Consider the following 21,395-nt stretch of genomic DNA (forward strand, 5'->3'; position numbering starts at 1 on the left):
CCCTCGCCCCTGGAGCCTCTCAGGAACCCAGTGACCAGAAGGAAGTGGGCAACCCAGGAGGAAGTGGCTGCTGTTTACTGAAAAGAGGAAATTTGGGCAATGAACTTGCTCCCACATGGCCAGCCTCTGGGCAAACCCCGGGGGAACACAGAGCTAGTGACTCATCCTAGTCAAGTTTCCCTAGCAGGGAACAGGGTGAAAGGCCTCTAAGAAGCACCCAGCCACCCACCGCCTTTTTAATTCCCAGACCCCAGGGTATGGAATTGGCTAAGACCCAAACCTGCCACAGAAGCAGCCCGCAGTCCTGTGGGGAGCCCAGAGAGAAAGTAGACCTTACTACCTGATATGCTGTGTGTCCTTTGGCATGTCTGTGCCCTCTATGGGCTACAATTTCCCATCTGTTCCACGAGGGACTGGATGGCAAAGTGATCTGTAAGGGCCCTGCCCACCTGCTCTGAAATGTATCAGTGGCATAAGGCACAGCTGTGAGGGCCTTTGGTCATTCTCCCTACAGCTCCCCAGACCAGCAGAGACTCTGTTTTGTTTTTTGAGCCTTCATGCTCAAAGGCCTCTTGATTCTTCTAGCTATTACAACAGACCTGACCCTTGCTTTTAGGACTCTGTCTTATCCTGCAAGCTTGGCCGCCCGCTCTGGTTAGTGCAAGCCTGACCACTTCGCCTCTCCCCTGGCCCTGCTGGAGAAGCTGTCCTGACACAAAGGGCACACATGGAGGCCTTCTGTGCCTGAGGCAGAGAGGACCGGCAGAGATGGCTCCACTGCTTGGGGCTGGGGGACACAGTGCAACTTTGGTGGGGCTTTGTTCAACCCAGAGCACATCTGGAGGAAGTTGGCCTCGATGGGGAGGAAATTGGAGTTCATGGGTCAAGGCTGGGGTACTGCAGCTGTGAATGGGCTGAGCACCAGAGGGTGTGAGAAGGAACAGGGAGAGGCAGACCATCTTCAGAGTGGGGCTGAATTGACCACTGGGAGACGCCACCGCCACCACCCATTGAGAGTGCTGGCTGAGTGCTTTCATACAGCTCAGCGCCACGCCACCTGCCCTGATAGAGGGTCAGTGGAGAAATGGATGAGGCGCTGGAAGCAGTGGCAGTGGGGGAGGGGGCTCCCAAATAAAGGAGGGGCTGTATGACATTGGGTGGATCTCCCAGCCACCCTGTGCCTCAGTTTCCTCATCTGTAGAACGGGACGTAATGACCACTTGACCTCCTAGAGCTGTTACAAGGCTTAAACGAGATAAATGCAAAAGTGTTTGGCACAGTCCCTGACATGTGGTAAGGCCTCAGAATGGTAGCTGATTCATTCAACAAACATCCCCAGCCCCTGCTCTTTGCTTCTGCCTGGTTTTGAGTGATGCTGAAACTCCGAAAAGGAGTGTGGGGGAGCTTCACAGAGAAGAGCCCCACCCAGGGACCCTGTCAGCCTGGATTTGCTATCTCCAGCTTCCAGGAAGCCTCGTTTCCCTACCAAATTGGCAGGCAAATCTAACACACCTGTGGTTCTCTTTCCTAGAGGGAAGGCATCTGGGATGCCTGCCAAGCTCCCAGTCCCAAGGACAAGGGAGCCAAGATTCAGATAGGTAGAGGCCTGGATGCACTGGAGGGTGGGGTGGAAGGCTTGCAGGGGCTGGGTGCCAGGCAGCGGAGGTCCACATAGGCATTACAGAGCCATACTGCCCAGGAAGCAGGGGAGGGCTGGATCCCCAGGAAGACAGTGGGGCTATAGCTACAGAGGTCCTGTCCTTTCCGGTCACTGTCCTGCTTCTGGGCCTGGCACTGCGCCCAGGACACTGTAAGCCTTTCTGCTTTCCCCACTCTTTCCCAAGGGCCCTCTTGCCATCCCCTTCCCAGGACCCCCTATCCCTCAGCCAAACTTGAGCTCAGATTCTTCCTCCCTGCTTACACAAGCCCTGGGACTTCAGCCCTCACTGTGAGGCCCAGTCTGGGAGGTAAGGGCATTTTAACTAAAATCTTGAAGAGTTGCTGTTCTAATGGTAGAAGTACAGACATCATCTTGGTTGGGCAAAGGGGTCTCCAAAGGAGTTTAAAAGGTGCTTGTGCAGGGGGTCCAGTGGGTAAGACTCTGCGCTCCCAACGCCCAGGGCCCAGCTTCATTCTTGGTTGAGGAACTGCATCCTACCTGCTGCAGTGAAGATTCCATGAGCCGCAACTAAGACCCAGCACAGCCAAAATAAATAAATAATTTAAAAAAAAAGGTGCTTGTGCAAGCAAAGCAATAAGGGGACACGACCTTGGAGCAGGGGTCCCCAACACCCCCAGGTGGTGCCTGTTAGAAACCCGAGCTGCACAACAGGAGGTGAGCAGCTGGCAAGCCAGAGCAGCTTCATCTGCCTCTCCCATCGCTCCATTACCACCTGAACCATCCCCCTCAACTCCGACCGTGGAAAAACTGTCTTCCACAGAACCATGCCCTGGTGCCAGAAAGGTTGGGGACCGCTGCCTTGGAGGGAAGGCCACTGTCTTGGAAGGAAGGTCCCAGAAGGCAATCAAGATGTGATACTGGGCAGTAAGGAGACCTGGAAGGAGCTGATTTGGTGAGAAAAGGAGAGCGTTTTCAGATTGGTTTTGTATTTTGGAGCTTGAATATATTAACAAAATATTAATCAATTTTGATTTAGTGCATTTTTTAGGTACTTACAGAGTTTGAGTAGCAAGGAAAGGAGCCCCAGGTAGGGGAAGGGTCAAGAGCAAAGGCATAGAAGGTGGATGCAGCATATATGAGGAAGTGGGGTAGGACCCCCAGCTTCTGGTCTCGGCCCTGCCAGTGACTTACTCTTTGTCTCGAGCAGCCCGTTTTCAGCCCTGAGTCTCTGTTTCCATCTTTACAGTGGGCACAAGTGGAGACAGTAATGCTATCTCATCTACCTGTTATAAAAGGGAAAGGTAATCACATATGTGTATTTGAAATGTTTGGCACACCATAGGGGCTCAACATCGTTATGGAGCTCCTATGGGCCCCCATTTCCCAGCAGTGAGGGGCAGCCCCGGATGTCCAAACTGGCAGGTGTGCCATGACCCATGGCAATCCCCTGGCCTCCAAGAAACTGTAGAACAAGCTTTACAACATATGGTCCTCGGCTCCTGATCTCCTCAACAGGTTCCTGTATACCTGTCTCTTCTTTAGTTCTCATGAGCAAATGGCATGTAATTCTGTAGCTTTTCATTTTTGCACAGGACTCAGAACTACTCACCGGTGAAGTCAGATAATATATAGAGAAACTAATTTACGTCTTGTTCTTGCTGCCAAAACTGAGAGGTACTGCTGATGGGGGAGACCCTCTGATCTGAGGGGTGGGTTTACTTTCCTCTGGGATTGTCAGGAGCCCACAGGCCCAGAGCAAGGATACTCTATGGAGTGGGACCTGCCAGTGTAGGAGACACAAGAGATGTGGGTTTGATCCTGGGTCAGGAAGATCTTCTGGAGTAAGAAATGGCAACTCACTCCAGTATTCTTGTCCGGAGTCCATGGACAGAAGAACCTGGCAGCTACAGTCCATGGGCCTGCAAAGAGTTGAACATGACTGAGTGCACCTGCAAAGGTCCAGGGCACTTTGGAGTCTGCATCTCACTACATAGCACATAAATAAATATATACAAATATATATATAAATATAATGGCATAGTCACATTTTAAATTATATACAATATAATATTAACATTTTATAGTATATATATATAAATATAGTCACAGTCACATTTTAAATTGTATACACTATAATATTAACATTTTATATTATATATCATTAATATTAATATGACATGTATATATGACATAATATTCTATATCTTATGTATACAACATATATAATTTTTTTTACTTTGAACTCTTTGGGAAATGATTACTTTTATAATTTTGCTTTGGAATGATTTGGCTTTGAGAATTCATTTAATTGACAATTGGTAACAATCTGTTGGCAGTTTTCCTGCACACTTGGGGATTCTTCTGAGATTAAGACAATCTGACCTCCAAACCATTTTCAGATGTGGTGAAACTTTTATGAATACTGAATGAAGTTGACGCAACGACACATTGTATAGACATTTGCTTATACGTTTGTTGTGATTTTGCAGCTTTCTTCTTTTGGATTTGGGAGCAAATACTGGTAGGGTTTTTTGATGTTATTGTTTTTCAGGCCTCAGACATTTTAACCAGCCCTTGTAAAGTTCTCAGTACCTGGCCATTGTCCTGTAAATATTACTAAAACAGAACTGCCTGTTTGGTGGGATGATTGTACCGCCCTCCTACCCCAAGAGCCATGCTCTACAGATGAGAAGATGAGCTTTCTCAGTGACATCAAAGGGGCAAAAAAAGTCAAAGTAACATTGGTGACTTCTCTGGAGCAACATCGGCCCCCTCCCAGTTTTTCTTGCTAGCTGGGGGCCCCCAAATGACTGAGCTTGGATATATTATCTATTTGTCTATTCATTCACTCAGTATTTCTTGAGTGTAAATGACTACAACTCCAAAAGAAGACAATTTGGCAACATCTGTCAAAATGGCAAATGCAAATACCCTTTTGATTGAGCCATCTCTTCTGAGAATGTGTTCCATGGATGTACTCACCCTTGTGCTTAATCAAATCTGTATAAGGTTATCCACTGCTGCATTGTGGGAAATATACAAACACTGGAAGCAACCCAAGGGATCGTCACTAGGGGACTGGTTACAAAAATGATGGTGCAGCCATGTTGCTGTAACACGAAGAATGGCATCCCTCTGTGTATTCTTATGAGAGGAACTCAGATGTATTACTAGAGAGCTTTACAAAACAAAGTGCAGGACACTGCATAGGATTCTACCCTTATATAACAAAGGGAGGAAAATAAGAATATACATATTTACTTGAATATGCATAAAGAAACCCAGAAAGAACATGCAAGAAATGAATAAGAGTGGGTTTTTGTGGGAATGAGGTGGCACTGGGTGGATGGGGTTTTAATGCCTGGAGAAAGAAGATTGTTAGGGATATCTTTTTTATCCTTTTTATTATTTATTTGTCTGTTTTTATTTCTGGCTGCGCTGGGTCTTTGTTGCTGCATGTAGGCTTTCTCTAGCTGCAGTGAGTGGCGCTACTCTCTAATGGCAGTGTGTCGGCTTCTCTTTGTGGTGGCTTCTCTTGTTGCAGAGCACGGTCTCTAAAGCGCGGGGCCTTAGTGGCTGTGATACGTGGGCTTCGTTACCCCTCAGCACGTGGAATCTTCCTAGACCAGCGATGGAACCCGTGTCCCCTGCATTGGCAGGCGGACTCCCACCCACTGGACCACCAGGGGAGTACTACACTTTTCATTTTTAAAAACCATGTGGATGTATTACACATTTGGATGATAATTTAAAATATACCTATGGAGCATCTAACTATGCCAAACATGGTTCTAGGCACAGAGCACAGTGGAGAATAAGGCAGACAGTCTGAGAAAAAAAGAAATAGGGTTGTTCATTCTGCACTCCCTACTATTGTGGAACAAATTCTAGTGGAATAACCAACTAAGGGGCACAAGAATGCAGTGTTCATAAACTAAAGCAAACCTATGACTAAAATGTACTGAAAAGCCCCCTTTGGCATTCTGCATGGAGGCTGGCTGCCAGCAGCACTTGGCCGTGTGCTGGGTTCCCACAGCACAGGCTCAGCGAAGGAGGAGTGGAAGCGGCAGTGCTGGGGTGCGCCATACTCAGCCTCGGTCAAAGGACTGGAAAAACGCCGCCTCTGAGCACCTTTCTGGAGAAGTCTGAGGGCTTTCTGCCTGAGAAGGCACAGCGGACTGAGCACCCTTGGGACAGAGTAATTTACTGGATAATCAGTTACCATCTATTTGTCCTACAGCAGAAGCACGGCCTTGATGGAGAACCCAGGAGAAGGAAGTTTTGATGAGACAGACAGAGAATTCTGGGGACTTCCCAGTGGGGAGATGACTTGGAGCTGGGGCTGATGATTATTGCTTGTGCCCCGTGCCTCCCGGCCTCTCCTCTGCGTTGGATCAGCTCACTGGATCCCCAAACCCTGCTAGGTGCGTACTTTTTATGAGTACTTTTTATCCCTTTCATTTTTACTGATGAGAAACTGAGACACACGGAGATTAAGTACCTCCCTCAAAGTCACCAAGCCAGCAAATGGGGGAACCAGGATTGTAAGTGGCTTAGTCTGGCTGCAAAAGCCTGAATCTTCTCAGTTCCTCTTCCTACACCTCTGGGCACCCAGGGATGGAGAAGCAGGGCGGGCGTTCTGGAGTCTTCTCTCCGTCCCAGGGCCCAGCTCCCAGCAGGTGACACGGCCATGAACGGAACAGTGGGTTATGGAGTGCCTTCAAGGAAAACCAACCCCTCAGTCTCTCACAGAGCTCACTGGATGCCCCCAAACCTGGCCTCACCTCCTCCTCACCCCCATTTCCTCTGAGTGTAAAAATAGACTCCCCTTTATTTGCCTGCCTTTGGAATCTTCATATCTGGCCCGCAGCCATCCTGGGCTCCCCCTTCCCCTACACAAAACCTTTGTCGCCTTATGCAAATAGCCAAGTTCTGCTCATAAAAGTACCCCACCTAAGAGGGAGCTGGAGAGATAACACCTCATGGAAAATTACAGAAACACATTTCTTTGTATTTGAATACTTCCAGGACTTTGTGTTGGCAGCAAATCAACTCTGGGTCTAACCCCAGTTTCCTTGGCCTTTTTTGGACGGTGGATCTCTCTGGTATCTGATGAAGTTCATGAACTTTTTCTCAGAATAATATTTTTAAATGCATGAAATAAAATACATAGAATCACAATGGAAATCAATCATATTGATATAAAGTTATTCAAAAATCTGTGATGTAGTAATACAGTGTGCTTCTCTTTTAGCATGTTAAAGAACAAGATCCGGCTTTGGGCTTAGTTATTTTGAAGTAATGGTGAACAAAATCAATATCTGAAGATGTCTGCCACAGCTGTAACGTGATATGAGAATATCTGTAATTTCCATTGGTGACCAAGTCACAAGTTCTATGAACACTAATAAGGTTTGTTCTCCGCACTCGTCACGGAAGGAAATGCTGAATTTCAGTTAGAGATTGGGGAAGATAAAGATGTAATCCACCCTGTTCCTCCCCCACCTCAACTTAGGAAATTCCAGTCTTTGCCAGTTTGGGCCTGTGATTTCCACTGTGACCCCAGTGTATCCCTGGCTTACAGCTGTGACCGGAAGATAGTTTCACAAGTACATGAATCCCTCCAGGATCCCTTGGCTGGAGTTGACTCCTCTCTGTCAAGGCTGGAAATTGTTTATAAAAGTGGTGTTCCCAGTAGCTGACCCTGGGGATCCTTGCTGTGTGCCTATGGGCCTATCCCATGTGAAGAGCATGACCTGCAATAGCTCACTCCATCGACAGGTGAGGCAAGTAGATGCCTTGCAGCCCTATTCACAGATGTGAGAAATGAGCCTCAGAGACGGGGAATAAGCTGTTCAGGTGGAGGTTGCAGGTGTGTGGCATGCCCTGGCCTTTCCTCTAAGTTGTATGTATTACATACTTGCCATCGATCACTTTATCTTGATTTGAGGTGACCGTGATGAAATTGTAATAATAATAGTAATAATGAAAATAATTACCAATGGGAGGGCCCACTGTATTTTAGAGTCATTACATTATCATCAGAGCTGATCCTAATAGCTTGTGTTCCAAACTCTGTTCTAAGGACATAACTCATCTTACCTTCCAAACAACAGGTCATGTTCTTGTCCCTGTTTCAAAGATGACGACACTGAAGGCCAGAAAAATTAAGTCATTTCCTCAAGGTCCCATAGCTGGTCAGCTGGGATTGGAACCAAGGAAATATGACTGCAGCATCCTCATTTTTTAGTAAGTGAGCTGTTTTGTTGAAGTAGAACATATACATAGAAAAATGCATAGGTCATGAGCCCAGACCTCAACGAATTTTCACAGAGTGAATACATTTACCTAACACACCACCCAGATCAGGAAATAAAACATGATCACCACCTGGCAGCCCCTCATCCCTTGCTTATCATATACTCCCCAAGGCAAACATTATCCTAACTTCTATTGTTATTGGTCAGTTCTACCAGTTTTGGGGTTTATACATACATTCCCTCATTCTTAAGCAAAGTGAAAGTGAAAGAAGAGAGTGAAAAAGCTGGCTTAAAACTCAATATTCAGAAAACGAAGATCATGGCATCTGGCCCCATCACTTCATAGCAAATGGATGGGGAAACAATGGAAACAGTGAAAGTGTTTATTTTCTTGGGCTCCAAAATCACTGCAGATGGTGGCTGCAGCCATGAAATTAAAAGACATTTGCTCCTTGGGAGAAAAGCTATGACAAACCTAGACAGCATATCAAAAAGCAGAGACATTACTTTGCCAACAAAGGTCCACCTAGAGAAAGCTGTGGTTTTTCCAGTAGTCATGTATGGATGTGAGAGTTGGACTATAAAGAAAGCTGAGCACCAAAGAATTGATGCTTTTGAACTGTGGTGTTGGAGAAGATGCTTGAGAGTCCCTTGGACTGCAAGGAGATCCAACCACTCCGTCCTAAAGGAAATCAGTCCTGAATATTCATTGGAAGGACTGATGCTAAAGCTGAAGCGCCAATACTTTGGCCACCTGATGCGAAGAACTGACTCATTTGAAAACACCCTGATGATGGGAAAGATTGAAGGCAGGAGAAGAAGGGGACGACAGAGGATGAGACGGCTGGATGGCATCACCGACTCGATGGACATGAGTTTGAGCAAGCTCCAGGAGCTGGTGATGGACAGGGAAGCCTGGTGTGCTACAGTCCATGGGTCGCAAAGAGTTGGACACGACTGAGTGACTGAACTTATTCTTAACCATTGTGCTATCTCCTTTAGTTGTCATAATGGCCCTAGAATCTAGAAGGTAGCTTTTTAAAAATCATTCCCATTCTACACATGAAAAAACTGAGCTATGTGCAGCCACTTAGTAACTGCCTTCAGGCCGCGGCCAGTGTAATGATTCTAACCCAGGTCCTTGGGGCTGGCTCGCTGCAACATCCCCTGCCTCCCCGTCACCCAAGCCTGGATTTCTGCTATGAAACTCGGAAGCACATTAAAAGTTCAGGGATGTTTGCATGAACAAATATCCTGGGCCCTACCTGGTTCACTGCTTCCTCTCAAAGGCCTTATGGCAGCCCTGCTAGGGGATCAGAGGGCAGAGGCCCACTTCATAGTCTTTGCACTTGCTTCTCTCTCTTCTGGGAGCAGCATCTCTTCCCCAGCCACCAGCCTGGCCTCCTCCTTTGCTGCTCCAGTGGCATATTCTGGACAAGGCTTCCCCCAACCCTGACCCCCCATCTAAATAACACACCCATTCATCTTCTTCCTCTCTTTCCTGGAGTGCTTATTACACTTGGTGCCATATTCTACATATGTATTTGTCTATTGCCTGTATCCTTCCACTAGAATGTATGTGCCACAAGGCAAAATGCTCTTTGGAGTACTGCTTTATTCCCAGGACCCACGAGTATGTGGCACACAGTAGACAGTAAAGCTTGAGTGGAAGGAGAAATTCACCAGCACGGAACTTCACCAAAATGCAAGTGGCCTCCATGGAGGAAGGACAAGTAGAATTTAAATTCCCCACTTTGCTAACAGTGGCAGTGCCTGGCCCTTAGCCAGAGTCTGGTCTTTAGCCGAGACAAAGACCGGAGGTTGGGGGAAGGGGCCAAACCCAGTGCTGCGCCTCATCTGCTAGCCAGGAAGTCAGAGATACCCCCCCACCCCAGGCCTCTCTAGCTGCTAATGTGACCCTCCCCCAGCGTCCCCAGCCAGCCAAGGTGCCCCGCCTCAGAGCATCAGAGAGGGGAACCAGCCCACACATTGTCAGAGGTGACAATGGGGCTCCTGTGTACCATGGGCGGTTGGAGAGGGCATGGACTCAGGCAAATGAGGCGTCAGTCCATGGGACGCACACAGATATAGAGGCGTGCGGGTGGTCTGGGCTCGGCTTCCACCTCAGTGCTCGCCAGAATGGAGGCCCACCTTAGGCAGCTCAGCCTGGGCAGGGGACCCAAGGGGGCTGGGGACAGACAGGCCCTGGCTGAGCTGCAAGAGCTGGCCCTGAGCTGGTTCATGGAGACGCAAGCCCCCCTCATTCTGCAGAATGGAGTCCTGCCCCCCTGGTTTCACGGATTCATCACCCGCAAGTAAGGCTGCCCCTGTCCACACACCCAGCATGGCCGATAGCCCCTCAGGGCCGAAAAAATGGTCTGGGACCAGATTGGTCCCTGCCTTCTCCATGGGGGAGGCAGGGACCCCAGGAGGTGGTGGGTGGGGAAGCAGACTTAGGGGCACCAAGTTCTCTGACAGCTGCTTCTGTGGGCAAGGTGGGTGAAGGCATTGGCCCCCCACTATGAGTCTGCTGGGGCTGCCAGGTTGCCAGAAAAACAGAGGCAGGGGGGTGGGGGCGGCAGGCCGGATCAGAATGCATTCAGACCATCTCTGAATATCTTGATGAATTACTAAGGGTGCTGTTTCATTTATCATCCAAACCAGAACACTATTAGTAAGTGGAGAATTTACTAGGAGACCTGTTTTAAGTGGGAACTGTTCCAGGCAACCCTGGATATACAGTTACTCTAGGAATAGACGCCAAAATGTGGGGTCTGGCTTTCTGATTGGGATGGGTCTCCAAGCTGCCAAAGCCCTTGCTGAAGGAATAACAAATGCGGCCAGCCTTTGGGTCCTCCCGGCCCAGCACTTAGCATTGAACCAGGGCCAGCTTCACCGGCATCAACTCGCGTTGTAACACGGGGCCCTTTGCTCAGAAGGGCCCTACTCTTGGCTGAATACACTGCAGTCCCCATGTTGAAATTCTTACTTTTTTACTGACAGGCTCCAGGTTTTCATTTAGTACCGAACTCTGCAAAATTTGTAGTTGACCCTGCATAGAGCAGGCACTCAGTGTTTGGTGAATAAGTGGGTGAGGAACTATTTGGTCTATGTACTGCCAAATCAGAAGACAGCTGGAATTTTCCACCATGCCTCCAGAATACTTGGCATTATTTAGCAGTATCCATAGCTGCCTGGGGTTGAAGGGGATGTGCAAGGGAGGAAGATGAGAACCTAAGAGTTGCTATCATGGTCAGCCTCCAGATATAATAGCACCTTCTCCCTGCAGAAACTCTTGTGCAGTACACATCCTGCACAAGTGTGCAGCAATTGTACACATTGCTGTACACAGCAATCCTGAGGCAAGGATCCACAAAACTGGAAATCTCCAGCTATATGGAATCCCTCTTGCTATAGGGCCATTCAGGTGGAGGGCGGTGGCTATTGTGCCCACTGGTGAGGCTGTAAGTGGAGCAATGTACGTGACTTCAGGACTCCAACCCAGCGCCAGACTGAGTCTTGAATTTGCTTGACTGAGCCCAGACAGGCCACAGAACCAGCCGAAATACTGAGGGAGTTCTCTATAAAGGTCTGGAGGTCTCTGCTCTGGGTCTGGGGCATGGCCAGCAGGGACTCTGAGGCGGGTCTGACTTAGGCTACCCCTGCTGCTGTTGGGGGTGCCCAGCCCTGACTAATGGCATGTCCTCTGCCCAGGCAGACAGAGCAGCTGCTCAGGGACAAAGCTCTTGGCTCCTTCCTCATCCGCCTCAGTGACCGGGCCACCGGCTACATCTTGTCCTACAGGTAAGAGAGGAAGCCCTCTGCAAAGGGCAGGCAGGCAGGTTCTGGCTCCCACAAGCCAGCCTTGCAGATAAGCTCCGAGTCTCCACCAGCCCACACTGCTGGGATTTCCCCAGGCCCTCACTCCCTGACTCCCTCACCCATCCACCATGTCCATCAGGCATGCTGAGCAGCGCTGGCCATACACTAGGAGAAGCCTCTGCCTTCAAGGGGGTGAGTTAGAGGGGCAGGCAGGGGAAAACCTCCTCCTGATGGAAGACTGGGGAAGGTTCACAGAGGTGAACTTTGAGTCCAGGATAGAAGGAAGAAAGCAACTTGCTGGGCAGGAAAGGAGGTGTGATTGGGGTTTAGGAAGGCATTTCCAGTAGATTAAACTGCATGTGCAAAAGAAGAGAGACAAGGCAGACTAAGGTGTTGGGGAGTTGCTGGGTGCAGAAGGATGCATGGTCCCAGTGGAGCAGTGCCTGGAGAGGAGGGCAGGGGGCAGCTCAGGATAGCCTTGGATGCTGGGCTATGTCCGTAGACAATGACGGGTCATCGGGTCAGACTTAGGTTTTGCAAGGAACCTGCAGGCAGCCTATGGAAGGAGGACTCAAGACAGATACTGGGGGCAGTGGGAACCACGAGGGGTGAGGTCTGGGCTCGATGATGAAATCTAGACTAGTGTAAGGCAGTGGTCCTAGAGACGAGGAGACAAGATAGGCAGGATGAAGTCAGAGGTGGTGATATCAGAGCCTGACCCAAGAGTAGTTTGCGAGGGGGAAGGCAGAAAAAGAAAGAAGTTCCCCCCACCACCAACCCCCAGTTAGGGAGGGAGGCAGGCTGGGGCTCTAGGGAAACTCTCAAAGGTCTCAGATTCAGATTCAAAATTATCATCTGTTCTGACTGTCTCAGTTCAAATCCTGACCTTGAGCAAGTTGCTTTGCCTCTCTGCACCCATGTTTCCTCATCTGTAAAATGGTAATATTGCAGTATTTACTGCATAGAATTGTTGAATGGGTTTGATGAGTTTAGACCTTTAAAAGTGCTGGTACTCCAGAACATAGTAAATAAATAAATGTTACTCATTACTAAAATAGTTATTGTTATTCTGAGTCCCTGATACAGTTCTCAGCATTTTGAAATATACAAACTCAGCAGTTTTCAATGTCTTTTCAGCATCAGGGCTTTTTTTTATTATTATTATTGTTCAAACATGATCTTGGGTGGAATGCCAACTCATTAAAGAGATAAAAGTGGGGTTCCTTGCAGATACACAAATAGACCAACACGAATCCAGAAACAGCCCCCCACATTTGCTTTACCTGATTTGCAACAAATGTCCACATTTGGTTTACCTGATTTGCTACAAATGTCCACTGTAGTTCAGGGGTGAGGGATGGGGATGGGCTGGTCTTTTTAATAAGTGGTGTGGAAGTAATTGGATATCCAAATGGAAAAAAAATGACCCCCACCTCACATCATATACAAAATTTAAATAATTCTAGATGGATCATGAACTCAAGTGAGAACAGCAAAACAATACACTTATAAAGGAAAACATGGGAAACGTTTTTCATGATCTCATGGTAGGCAAAGATTTCTTTAACAAGACCCCAAAGTACTGACAGAGAAGCTTAACAATTGAGTTTCTTAAAATTGAGAACTCTTATTAATCAAAAGATACCATTCTGTGAATAAAAGGACAAGCCACAGTGCCGGAGAGGTTTTGTATTGTAATACATACACCTAATAAAGGATTCATATCAAGAATATATGAAGAAGTCCTGCAAATCAGTAAGGCAAAGACAACACAGGCAAAATAGAGGCACTTCAAAAAGAGGGTCCAAAGAGGACGGTTCAGCAGCTTTAGTGATCAGAGAAATAGAAACTAAAACCACAATGAAGTGCTGGTTACAGTAGAAAGAGGCTACGAAACAGTTTGTGAAGACACGGAGCAACTGCAACTCTCATACTTGGCAATGATTTTAGAAGACAATTGGCATACTACTAAAGCTAAGCAAAAGTGTATCCTGGACCCACCAACTCTCTGTCCTCGGATATTCTCAACACTAGTGAATACACGTATTCAGCAAAAAGCCATGTACAAGAATGTTCAGAGTAACTTCATTTATAATAGCCCAGGTGCAGAAATAACCTAAATGTCCATCAGCAGAATGGATACATTGTGGATATTTAAATTAAACGGAATACTACCTATCAGTGGGGGAAAAAAGAAGCTAATTCTACATGGACATGAAAAAAAAATATGATTCTATTTATGTGAATTTCCATAATGAGTAAAACTGATCTGTGACAATGGGGGTCAGGGTGATGGCTACTCTGGAAGGGGCCATACGGGAGTCTTCTGGGGAGCTGGAAATATTGTCCATTTTCCTCTAGGTGGTGGTTACATGGGAAATACATTGAGTGGCACAATTAGGACGTGTGCCTTCACTGTGTTTACCCTTATTGTTTAGTTACTAAGTTGTGTCTGCCTCTTTGTGAGCCCATGAACATTTTGGGGACCCCATGCAACCGCGCCAGGCTCCTCTGTCCATGGGATTTCCCAGGCAAGAATACTGGAGTAGGTTGCCGTTTCCTCCTCTGGGGGATCTTCCCCACCCAGGGATTGAACCTGCAGTCTCCTGCATTGGAAGGCAGATTCTTTATCACTGAGCCACCAGGGAAGCCCAATACTCTTCCATAAAAAAGGAAAATGAAGAGAGTGGGACTTTACAGGCTGGGGGAGATGGGAGCTGGAATTCCATCTTTTCCATGTGGCTGGAATTCAGGTGAGGGGAGTGAGGCCAAGGTGTGCAAGTGTGGGGTCGGACCTCATCTTTAAGACAGAGGTTTTACTCATCATGGATATTTTGGTATTAATTTTGACTTTCTAAAATATTGCGTTATCAGTTGTCCTGATTACTGAATTTGTGTCATCCCTTTACATCTTGCATCCGAGCCCCAAGCTGAGTGCCTCACTTCCCCTGTCCTTTCTTCCCTGACTGATGCTGCAGGGAAAGGGGTGGGGGGATGGAGGGGGAGGTGGGGTGGAACGCCACCTGCAAGGCTGGGCTTGTTGGATGTCAAGTCCTACTTTCCAGAGGGGCACGTCAAGGCCCCAGAGGACAGCGTGGCCCCGGGTCAGCTCTGGCCCTGGGCCAAGGCAGAGCTGCTGTTGTCCTTGTGTTGCAGGGGCAGTGACCGCTGCCGGCATTTTGTCATCAACCAGCTCCGAAACCGGCGCTACCTCATCTCAGGGGACACCCAGAGCCATGGCACCCTGGCAGAACTCGTGCACCATTACCAGGAGGTGCAGTTAGAGCCCTTCGGGGAGACCCTGTCTGCTGCCTGCCCCCGGGTAGGTACCCCTCTTCCTGGGGGGGTGGGGGATGGGGCAGAGTGCCCAGGCCGGGGGTGTCCACCACTGGACCATATGCCTTTCTTTGCCTTTTCTATTTCCTGCCACCCACGGGCACTCAGTGCGGAGTCCTGGGAGAAGGAGACAGCGTTCTAGCTGAGGTCTGGGACCTGGTGGGGATGTTTCTGGCTCTGGCCAGCAGTCTCTGGCAGGAGGCTAGAGGCCAGCCAGGGGTGTATGACGACATACTTGCTGTGTCTCCACCACCCCCAGATGGAGGACAATGATCTCTATGACGCTATCACTGTGGGCCTCCACCAAACTGATCCTAGCCTGGAATACCCACCAGAGGAGGCCAGCAGCCCCCCTGCCTCTCCAAAGCACCAGGTCTCCTCCCTCCACAAAAGGAGGAGCCTGGATGCAAGTCCCCGGAATCTCTCCGAGGAAGAAAGCATGGAGGTGAGAAGGATTCTGGGCCACTGAGGGTCAGGGTTGCTAGACCAGGAATGTGGGTGCCACGCCCACAGTCAGGCCTGGAGCGGCCACCGCAGCCAGCCCCTCAGGCTGAGGAGGCTGACTGCCAGGCCCTCTGGGAGAGAAGTGGCGCAGTTTGGAGTTACCCAGTGGTTCACCCATGCCTGCCTCTGCTAGCTGGATTTGGTTCAAACCTTGGCTTGGCCTTTCTGGCTGAGTGACTTTGGTCAAGTCACATAAGCTCTCTAAGCCTCAGTTTACCAATCCTGAGATTCCACTGAGGCTTGAATGAGGGAACGGATGTACAATGTCTGAAAGAATCCCTTTGTAAACTATAGAGTGGAGTGCCTGTGAGTCAGTACTTTATTGTCCCTAGCATCTTTGCAGGAGGGACTCATAGAGACTTCTTTTTTTAATGTATATCAGATCACAGAATATCAAGGGCTTCTCCTCTTGTTTAAAATCTGAAAGCTTCACCAGGGTTCACAAGAGCCTTTTCAGGTGCCCTTGCTCCCTCTCCTCCTTCTTCACTTTTCTGGATCTTCCTTAAACACACCAGCCTTGTTCCCACCTCAGGGCCTTTGCACTTGCTGACCCACTGCCTGGAATCCTCTTCCCACCAGATACCCACATGGCTGCTACTCTCGCTGCATGCCATTCTCTGCTTAAATGCCCTCTCCGCAGAAAGGGCCGCCTAAGCTATGGAAAATATCCCCTCTCCCACCTGCCATTGTCCCGATCCCTTTCCTCAGCTTTGTTCTTCTTCACAGTACTGATCCTGAGCTGACAGTATATTATCTTGTGATACACTATAATATGGGGTTGCTTCCCAGGTGGCACACTGGTAAAGAATCCACCTGCCGATGCAGGAGACGCAAGAGATGCCGGTTTGATCCCTGGGACAGGAAGATCCTCTGGAGAAGGATATGGCAGCCCACTCCAGTATTCTTGCTGGAAAAACCTGATAGGCAGAGGAGCCTGGTGGACTACAGTCCATAGGGTTGCAGAGAGTCGGACACAACTGAGTGACTGAGCATGCATGCTATTATATCATGTATTACATCAACCACATTAAACAAAAACAGAGTAGTATGTTGCCCATCTCCAGGTTAGAATGTAAATTCCCAAGAGGTGGTCTTGCTCATTATGGAGCCCTTGACACCTGGGACAGTGTCTACACAGTTCTTACTAAATATTTGTTGAATAAATACACAATTGATGGACTTGAGCGTGGCCTATTCTGAAGGTGAAGGGAGTAGTGAGTGGGTGAATGCAGGGGTCTCTCTGAGGGGCAGAGGGGAGAGGAGCAGAACAGAATGATCTCCGGTGGGAGATAGAGCTCACGACCTCTGACCTTGAATGCCAATGTAAGGACCATACTCAGGAGTCCTAGAATATGAAGCTGGCAGGGACCCCAAATGTCCACCAACCCCTGCACGTAATGGTCAGGTAAATGAGTCCAAGGCCAGGGGCCTTAGCTTCTCTGAGAAAGCTTCATTTTAGCTGAGGGCAGCCTGGTGGCAGGGTAACCTTTCAGAAGCTCTGTTCCTCTCTCTAGGCTCCTGTCAAGGTGCCCCCGCTCCCAGAAAGGAGAGGTTCCCTTCTGAGCAGCTCTTTTGGAGGCTCCAACGACATCATCTATGCAGACCTGAGAAAGATGAACCAGGCCCGGCTAGGCCTGGGCACAGATATATCTGGCTGGCAGGGGCCAGTTCCAGGTGGCAGCCAGGCCTGTTCTCCAGGCAAGGAGGCCCAGAGAAGACTGTCAGACGGAAGCCAGAACAAGCCTGATGGCCCAGGACCTGCCCTCTCTGGCGTGAGCCCAGACCAGGGCCCTAGGGTGTCTCCCATTTCTTGGGGCCTCCTCCTGCCGTCCAGCTCGGAGGCCTCGGGATCCTCAGGGGCTACCTGGAGCCAGGGGTCTCCAAAACTGAGCCGTGGGGCCCAGCCCTGCTTCCAGAGCAGTTGTGCAGACACCTACGAGTCCATCTGGACAGAAGACGTCCCCGAGGACACCAGGGATGTGCCACGCCGAGAAGATGGCAGTGCCCATGAGCAGATTGCAGTCTGCTGGGGGAGCCCGGCCAGGACCCCCTATCCTGGGATGGGCCCTACATACAGCAAGCTTTCGGGGTTCACAGACAGTGGTTATGAGAGGATCTCGGAGGTCCCGGAGCTCCCAGAGCCCAGACACACCTATGAACAAATCCCAGGAGCAAGCAGCCAGGAGCAAGGAGGCTGGACAGACACACAAATCCAAGCAGCCAGGAGCAAGGAGGCCGGACGGACACACAAGGTGGGCTCCAGAGTGGGGCGGGGTGGCTACCAACCAGCAGAGAGCTACTGGTGAAGGAGGGAACCTGTGGCCCTCAAACACGGGTGGGTCAGGTCAGCACCACACCCAGAACTTCCCAGCTCCGACTTCTGCTTGGAGAAGGTGGGAGAGGAAGAGGTTAGATTTGGATATAAGCAAAGAGAGAAAGAAAGGCAAAACTGGGAACTTTCAGGCCCTTCTGAAGTCTTTCTCTGGGGCAGGACTCCTGCCACTGCAGGGGTCTCAGAGCCTCAGAGAGGTGGACAAGGACCCTGGCTCCAGGTTTGACTTGCCTTGTCCCTTTTCATGACTCAGGCACTCCCTACCCATGTGGCTTTGGGCAAAATAGTTTCCCATGCAACTAAGATCACCAGATTCAGCAAGATAAAATACAACACACCCAGTTAATCTGAATTTCAGATAAACAATGAGTAATGTTTTTTTAGCATAGTTACCAGTACTGCTATTATTCCTTATTTATCTGAAGTTCAAACTTAGCTGGGCATCCTGTACTCTTATTTAGCATCTACCCAGTATCTGGCTGCATTTCCTCATCTGTAAAATGGGCTGGTCCTGTGCTGTGTCCAGGGGTGGCTGCCCAGGAGATGATACTAGCCATCCCCATGTGCTCAGGATACAGCCCAGAGACAGCTGTCAAAGGATAACTGTTATTCCTGGGGGTTTCTAAGAAAGGAGAAAGGGGGAAGCAAAGACCAGGAGGATGGAGGGAGGGGGTCAGAGTTCCCAGGGAGGCAGAGGAGCCCTGCTGAGGGTTCACCCCAGTGTGCTTGCCTGTACCTGGAGCCCATGAGCCAGGTGACCCCCTCCCCGAGGTGGCAGCCTCAGATCTCCAGCATATGCAGACCTCCTCTCCCGGCCTGAACAGTAAGACCCTGAGCTCGCAGATGAAAGGCCTTCACCAGAAGCTCTGCCAGCTCCCCCCTCGCGGCAGGGTTGTACCCACACACCCCAGGACAGGGAACTCCCCTGGTTCAAGCCTCTGAGATCCTGACTCCCAGGACCACAGATCCTGCCTGTGGACAGTCCTTCTAAGAACTACATAAGCTACATCCCCCATCTGCTCCTCCTCCAGCTGCAAAGTCCTTCTGGGTACTGAAGGCACCACATACACCCCACCCCCCCATCCTACCTAGGGCGTGGCTGAGGCAGAGAGGGCTGGGGTGGGGACCCCCGGAGACCCAGTGAGGGAAGGGGGGCGAGAGAGAAGTCCTTCATCCAAACCAGAGGGCTGGAGTTTCTGGCACTGTGAGGGGCTGTGGAGCAACTAGCCATCTGCATTCCAACCTGGTCTTTCTCTGGCCTTGGCCTCAGCTCCCAGTCCCTGTAGAGGGACCCTCTGAGCCTGGGTCTCCCTGCCCTGTCCCGGGACCCAGGCACCAGCATCCTGTCCTTCCTTGCAGCCTGACAAGCTCCGGAGGATCTTCTTCACAGACAAGAAGCACAAACCCTGAGGAGGTCTGGCTTCCAGCAGCCCACCAGCGGGTTTCCTGGGCCTGGGGCCACACCAGAGGTTATTGGGAAGCTCTCAGCTTGCTTGAAGGCACCCCTTGGACCCTCAAACCCAACCAGCCTGCTCTGAAACCAGGCTCCAAGACAGCCTAGGTGCCCACCAGCGACAGGGTGGGAGGGGACCTTCCAGTCTCCTGCTGCTCAGGACTGAGTCCCACTCCCCACCCCAGGGCCTCCCACCCATCCAGAGGAAGTCACAGCCTGAGAGGAGGGGGGACCAGCCAAAGGCAGGGGTGAGCACCCCCTGCTTCCAAGATGAGCAGGCTGGGGGGGTCCTGGACGATTGATGGAGCTGGCCTCCCACCACTGAACACTTACTGAGCATGGGACAGGCCCTGTGGCATTGCTGGCATTTTCTTAGCTGAGTGATGTCATACAGTTGCTCCAGAGACCAAAACCAGTCCCCCTCACTGTGGCCCTAGCAGAGAGCATAGGGTGGGAAGTAGCAGTAGAGTGCCACCTCAGAGGGGATGGTTCTGACCCTGGGGCAGCTGAGCTCCTGGGGGCCATCCCCTCTGCCCCTCTCCACCCCCACCTTTATGCAGGCCTCATAATGCAAGCTAAGCAGACCCTGATCTGACCCTTTTGCTGCAGATGAGTGGGCGGGGTGGGGGGCAGGGAGGGACAGAGACCCAGAGAGGAGCAGCAACCTGCCTGAGGCTGCACAGTCAGTCAGCCTGGGCACTGCTGGGCAGTTTCTGGAGTCAGCCAGTGGGTGCTTGCTGGCCTCCCTATATGACCAGGTCACCCTCATCTATGCTCTGCCTCCAGCCAGTGATGGCCTTTAGGGGTGGCTCTCAGACCCCTCCTAACGCAGGCCCAAACCTGGCTGGCTGCCTGGGCTCAGCCTGGGCACTGCTGGGCGGTTTCTGGAGCCAGCCAGTGGGCGCCCACCGGCCATCCCTATATAACTGGTCACCATGGACCTAGGCCCATGCCTGATACAAATGTTCACCGGAATGGTTCTCACTATGAGGGACGTGGAGATGATTTTTCACCCAACATCGGCTCTTCGCGGAGCTCCCTAGGATCTGGGGCACAGATATGTCTCCTCCCAAGGACACAAGTACTGAAATAAAGTTGGTGCCGAAGCTGGGAAGGCAGCACTTAACCTCAAGAGGTGAGGTGCTCATGGGGAGATTTCAAGGAGAAAAGGGATCAACAAACCTTTCCTAACCTCGGCAGACACAGAGAACATGAAAGTGTTTTACTATCAGGAGTTCACAAATCTGTGGACAGCACACACCACTGAGGATTCCATGTCGTTGGGGAGGGCGGATGGGGTGGTGCTCCGGACCGGGACAGGGGCCGAGTCCTTGCACCCATGGTTCCCACAGCTTCACACTGGGAAGGGCTGGGGAGAAGAAACAGGCGGGCCCGGGGTGCAGCCCAGCTGTGGGCTCTAGAGAAAGATTGCATAGCTTGTTAAACCTTGTCCTCTGTTTTTCCATTTGCCCTGGGCAAGCCGGGTGCCTGCCCAGCACTTGGACAAGTCCGTACCCCAGCCCTGTTAGGGGTTCCTCCTTCCCCCTCCCACTGGGGCCATTTCTGATGGGAGTAGGGAAGGTGGGGGAACAGAGGGAGGGCCTGGGGAGGGCCCACAGGGGGACTAGGAAGGGCCGTGCTCCTCACATCCCCCCTTCCCTGGTTAAGGTTTTTTTCTTTTTTTTTTGCTGAAAGGGCCAAAGAAGTGTTCGTGGGTGTAAACCCCAGAGGCCACGGCTCCGCTCCTGGGGAGCTTGGAGGTCACACTCGTGCGGGGACCAGGCCGGATGGTCGGCTTCTGGTCACTGTCCTCAGATCCGGATGTGGAAAGTGCTGGAAAGAAGGAAAGACCAAGAGGGGGTGAGCAGCTCTGGGCTGGGTGGGTAAAGGTCCTTGCAGAAAGCCAACCAGGCCCCATGTCCAACCCTGGACAGTCCCTCCAGGAGGACGCAGAGTTCATGAATAATCCACGTGAAGGCCTGGAGGGCCAGCCGTGCCTTCGTGTCCAACCCCACCCAACCAAAGGGCCCCCAGGTCTTACCCTTCCCCCGAGAGTCTGGCCCTGCT

At 50.5% G+C, this 21,395-nt stretch overlaps 2 protein-coding genes across 7 annotated transcripts in view; one reads left to right on the forward strand and one right to left on the reverse strand.

The window, feature by feature from the left end:
- The first annotated feature begins 9,987 nt into the window (after nt 1–9,987).
- Nucleotides 9,988–19,474, forward strand: SH2D7 (SH2 domain containing 7). Its single transcript, XM_010843267.1, has 6 exons — nt 9,988–10,196; nt 11,596–11,685; nt 14,860–15,025; nt 15,299–15,484; nt 17,058–17,795; nt 19,235–19,474. The coding sequence occupies exons 1-6, from the start codon at nt 10,021–10,023 to the stop codon at nt 19,283–19,285; spliced, it is 1,407 nt and encodes a 468-aa protein (XP_010841569.1). The 5' UTR covers nt 9,988–10,020; the 3' UTR covers nt 19,286–19,474.
- A 1,538-nt stretch (nt 19,475–21,012) lies between these two features.
- Nucleotides 21,013–21,395, reverse strand: part of CIB2 (calcium and integrin binding family member 2) — a 23,339-nt gene continuing 22,956 nt past the window's right edge. For all 6 annotated transcript variants that reach the window (XM_010843270.1, XM_010843271.1, XM_010843268.1 and 3 more), the window contains one exon: nt 21,013–21,161. In XM_010843270.1, coding sequence (XP_010841572.1) covers nt 21,140–21,161 — 22 coding nt within the window. In that variant the 3' untranslated portion in view covers nt 21,013–21,139. The remainder of the gene's footprint in view (nt 21,162–21,395) is intronic.

Source organism: Bison bison, unplaced genomic scaffold, assembly GCF_000754665.1.
Source record: "Bison bison bison isolate TAMUID 2011002044 unplaced genomic scaffold, Bison_UMD1.0 scf7180017864181, whole genome shotgun sequence".
NCBI lineage: Eukaryota > Metazoa > Chordata > Mammalia > Artiodactyla > Bovidae > Bison > Bison bison.

What these genes read in the sequence shown, in the direction of transcription:
- SH2D7 (XM_010843267.1), top strand. Translation starts at nt 10,021, where the DNA reads ATGGAGGCCCACCTTAGGCAGCTCAGCCTGGGCAGGGGACCCAAGGGG. An exon ending in GGCTACATCTTGTCCTACAG is followed by an intron (nt 11,686 to 14,859) that starts GTAAGAGAGGAA and finishes CTTGTGTTGCAG; the next exon opens with GGGCAGTGACCGCTGCCGGC. An exon ending in CCGAGGAAGAAAGCATGGAG is followed by an intron (nt 15,485 to 17,057) that starts GTGAGAAGGATT and finishes TCCTCTCTCTAG; the next exon opens with GCTCCTGTCAAGGTGCCCCC.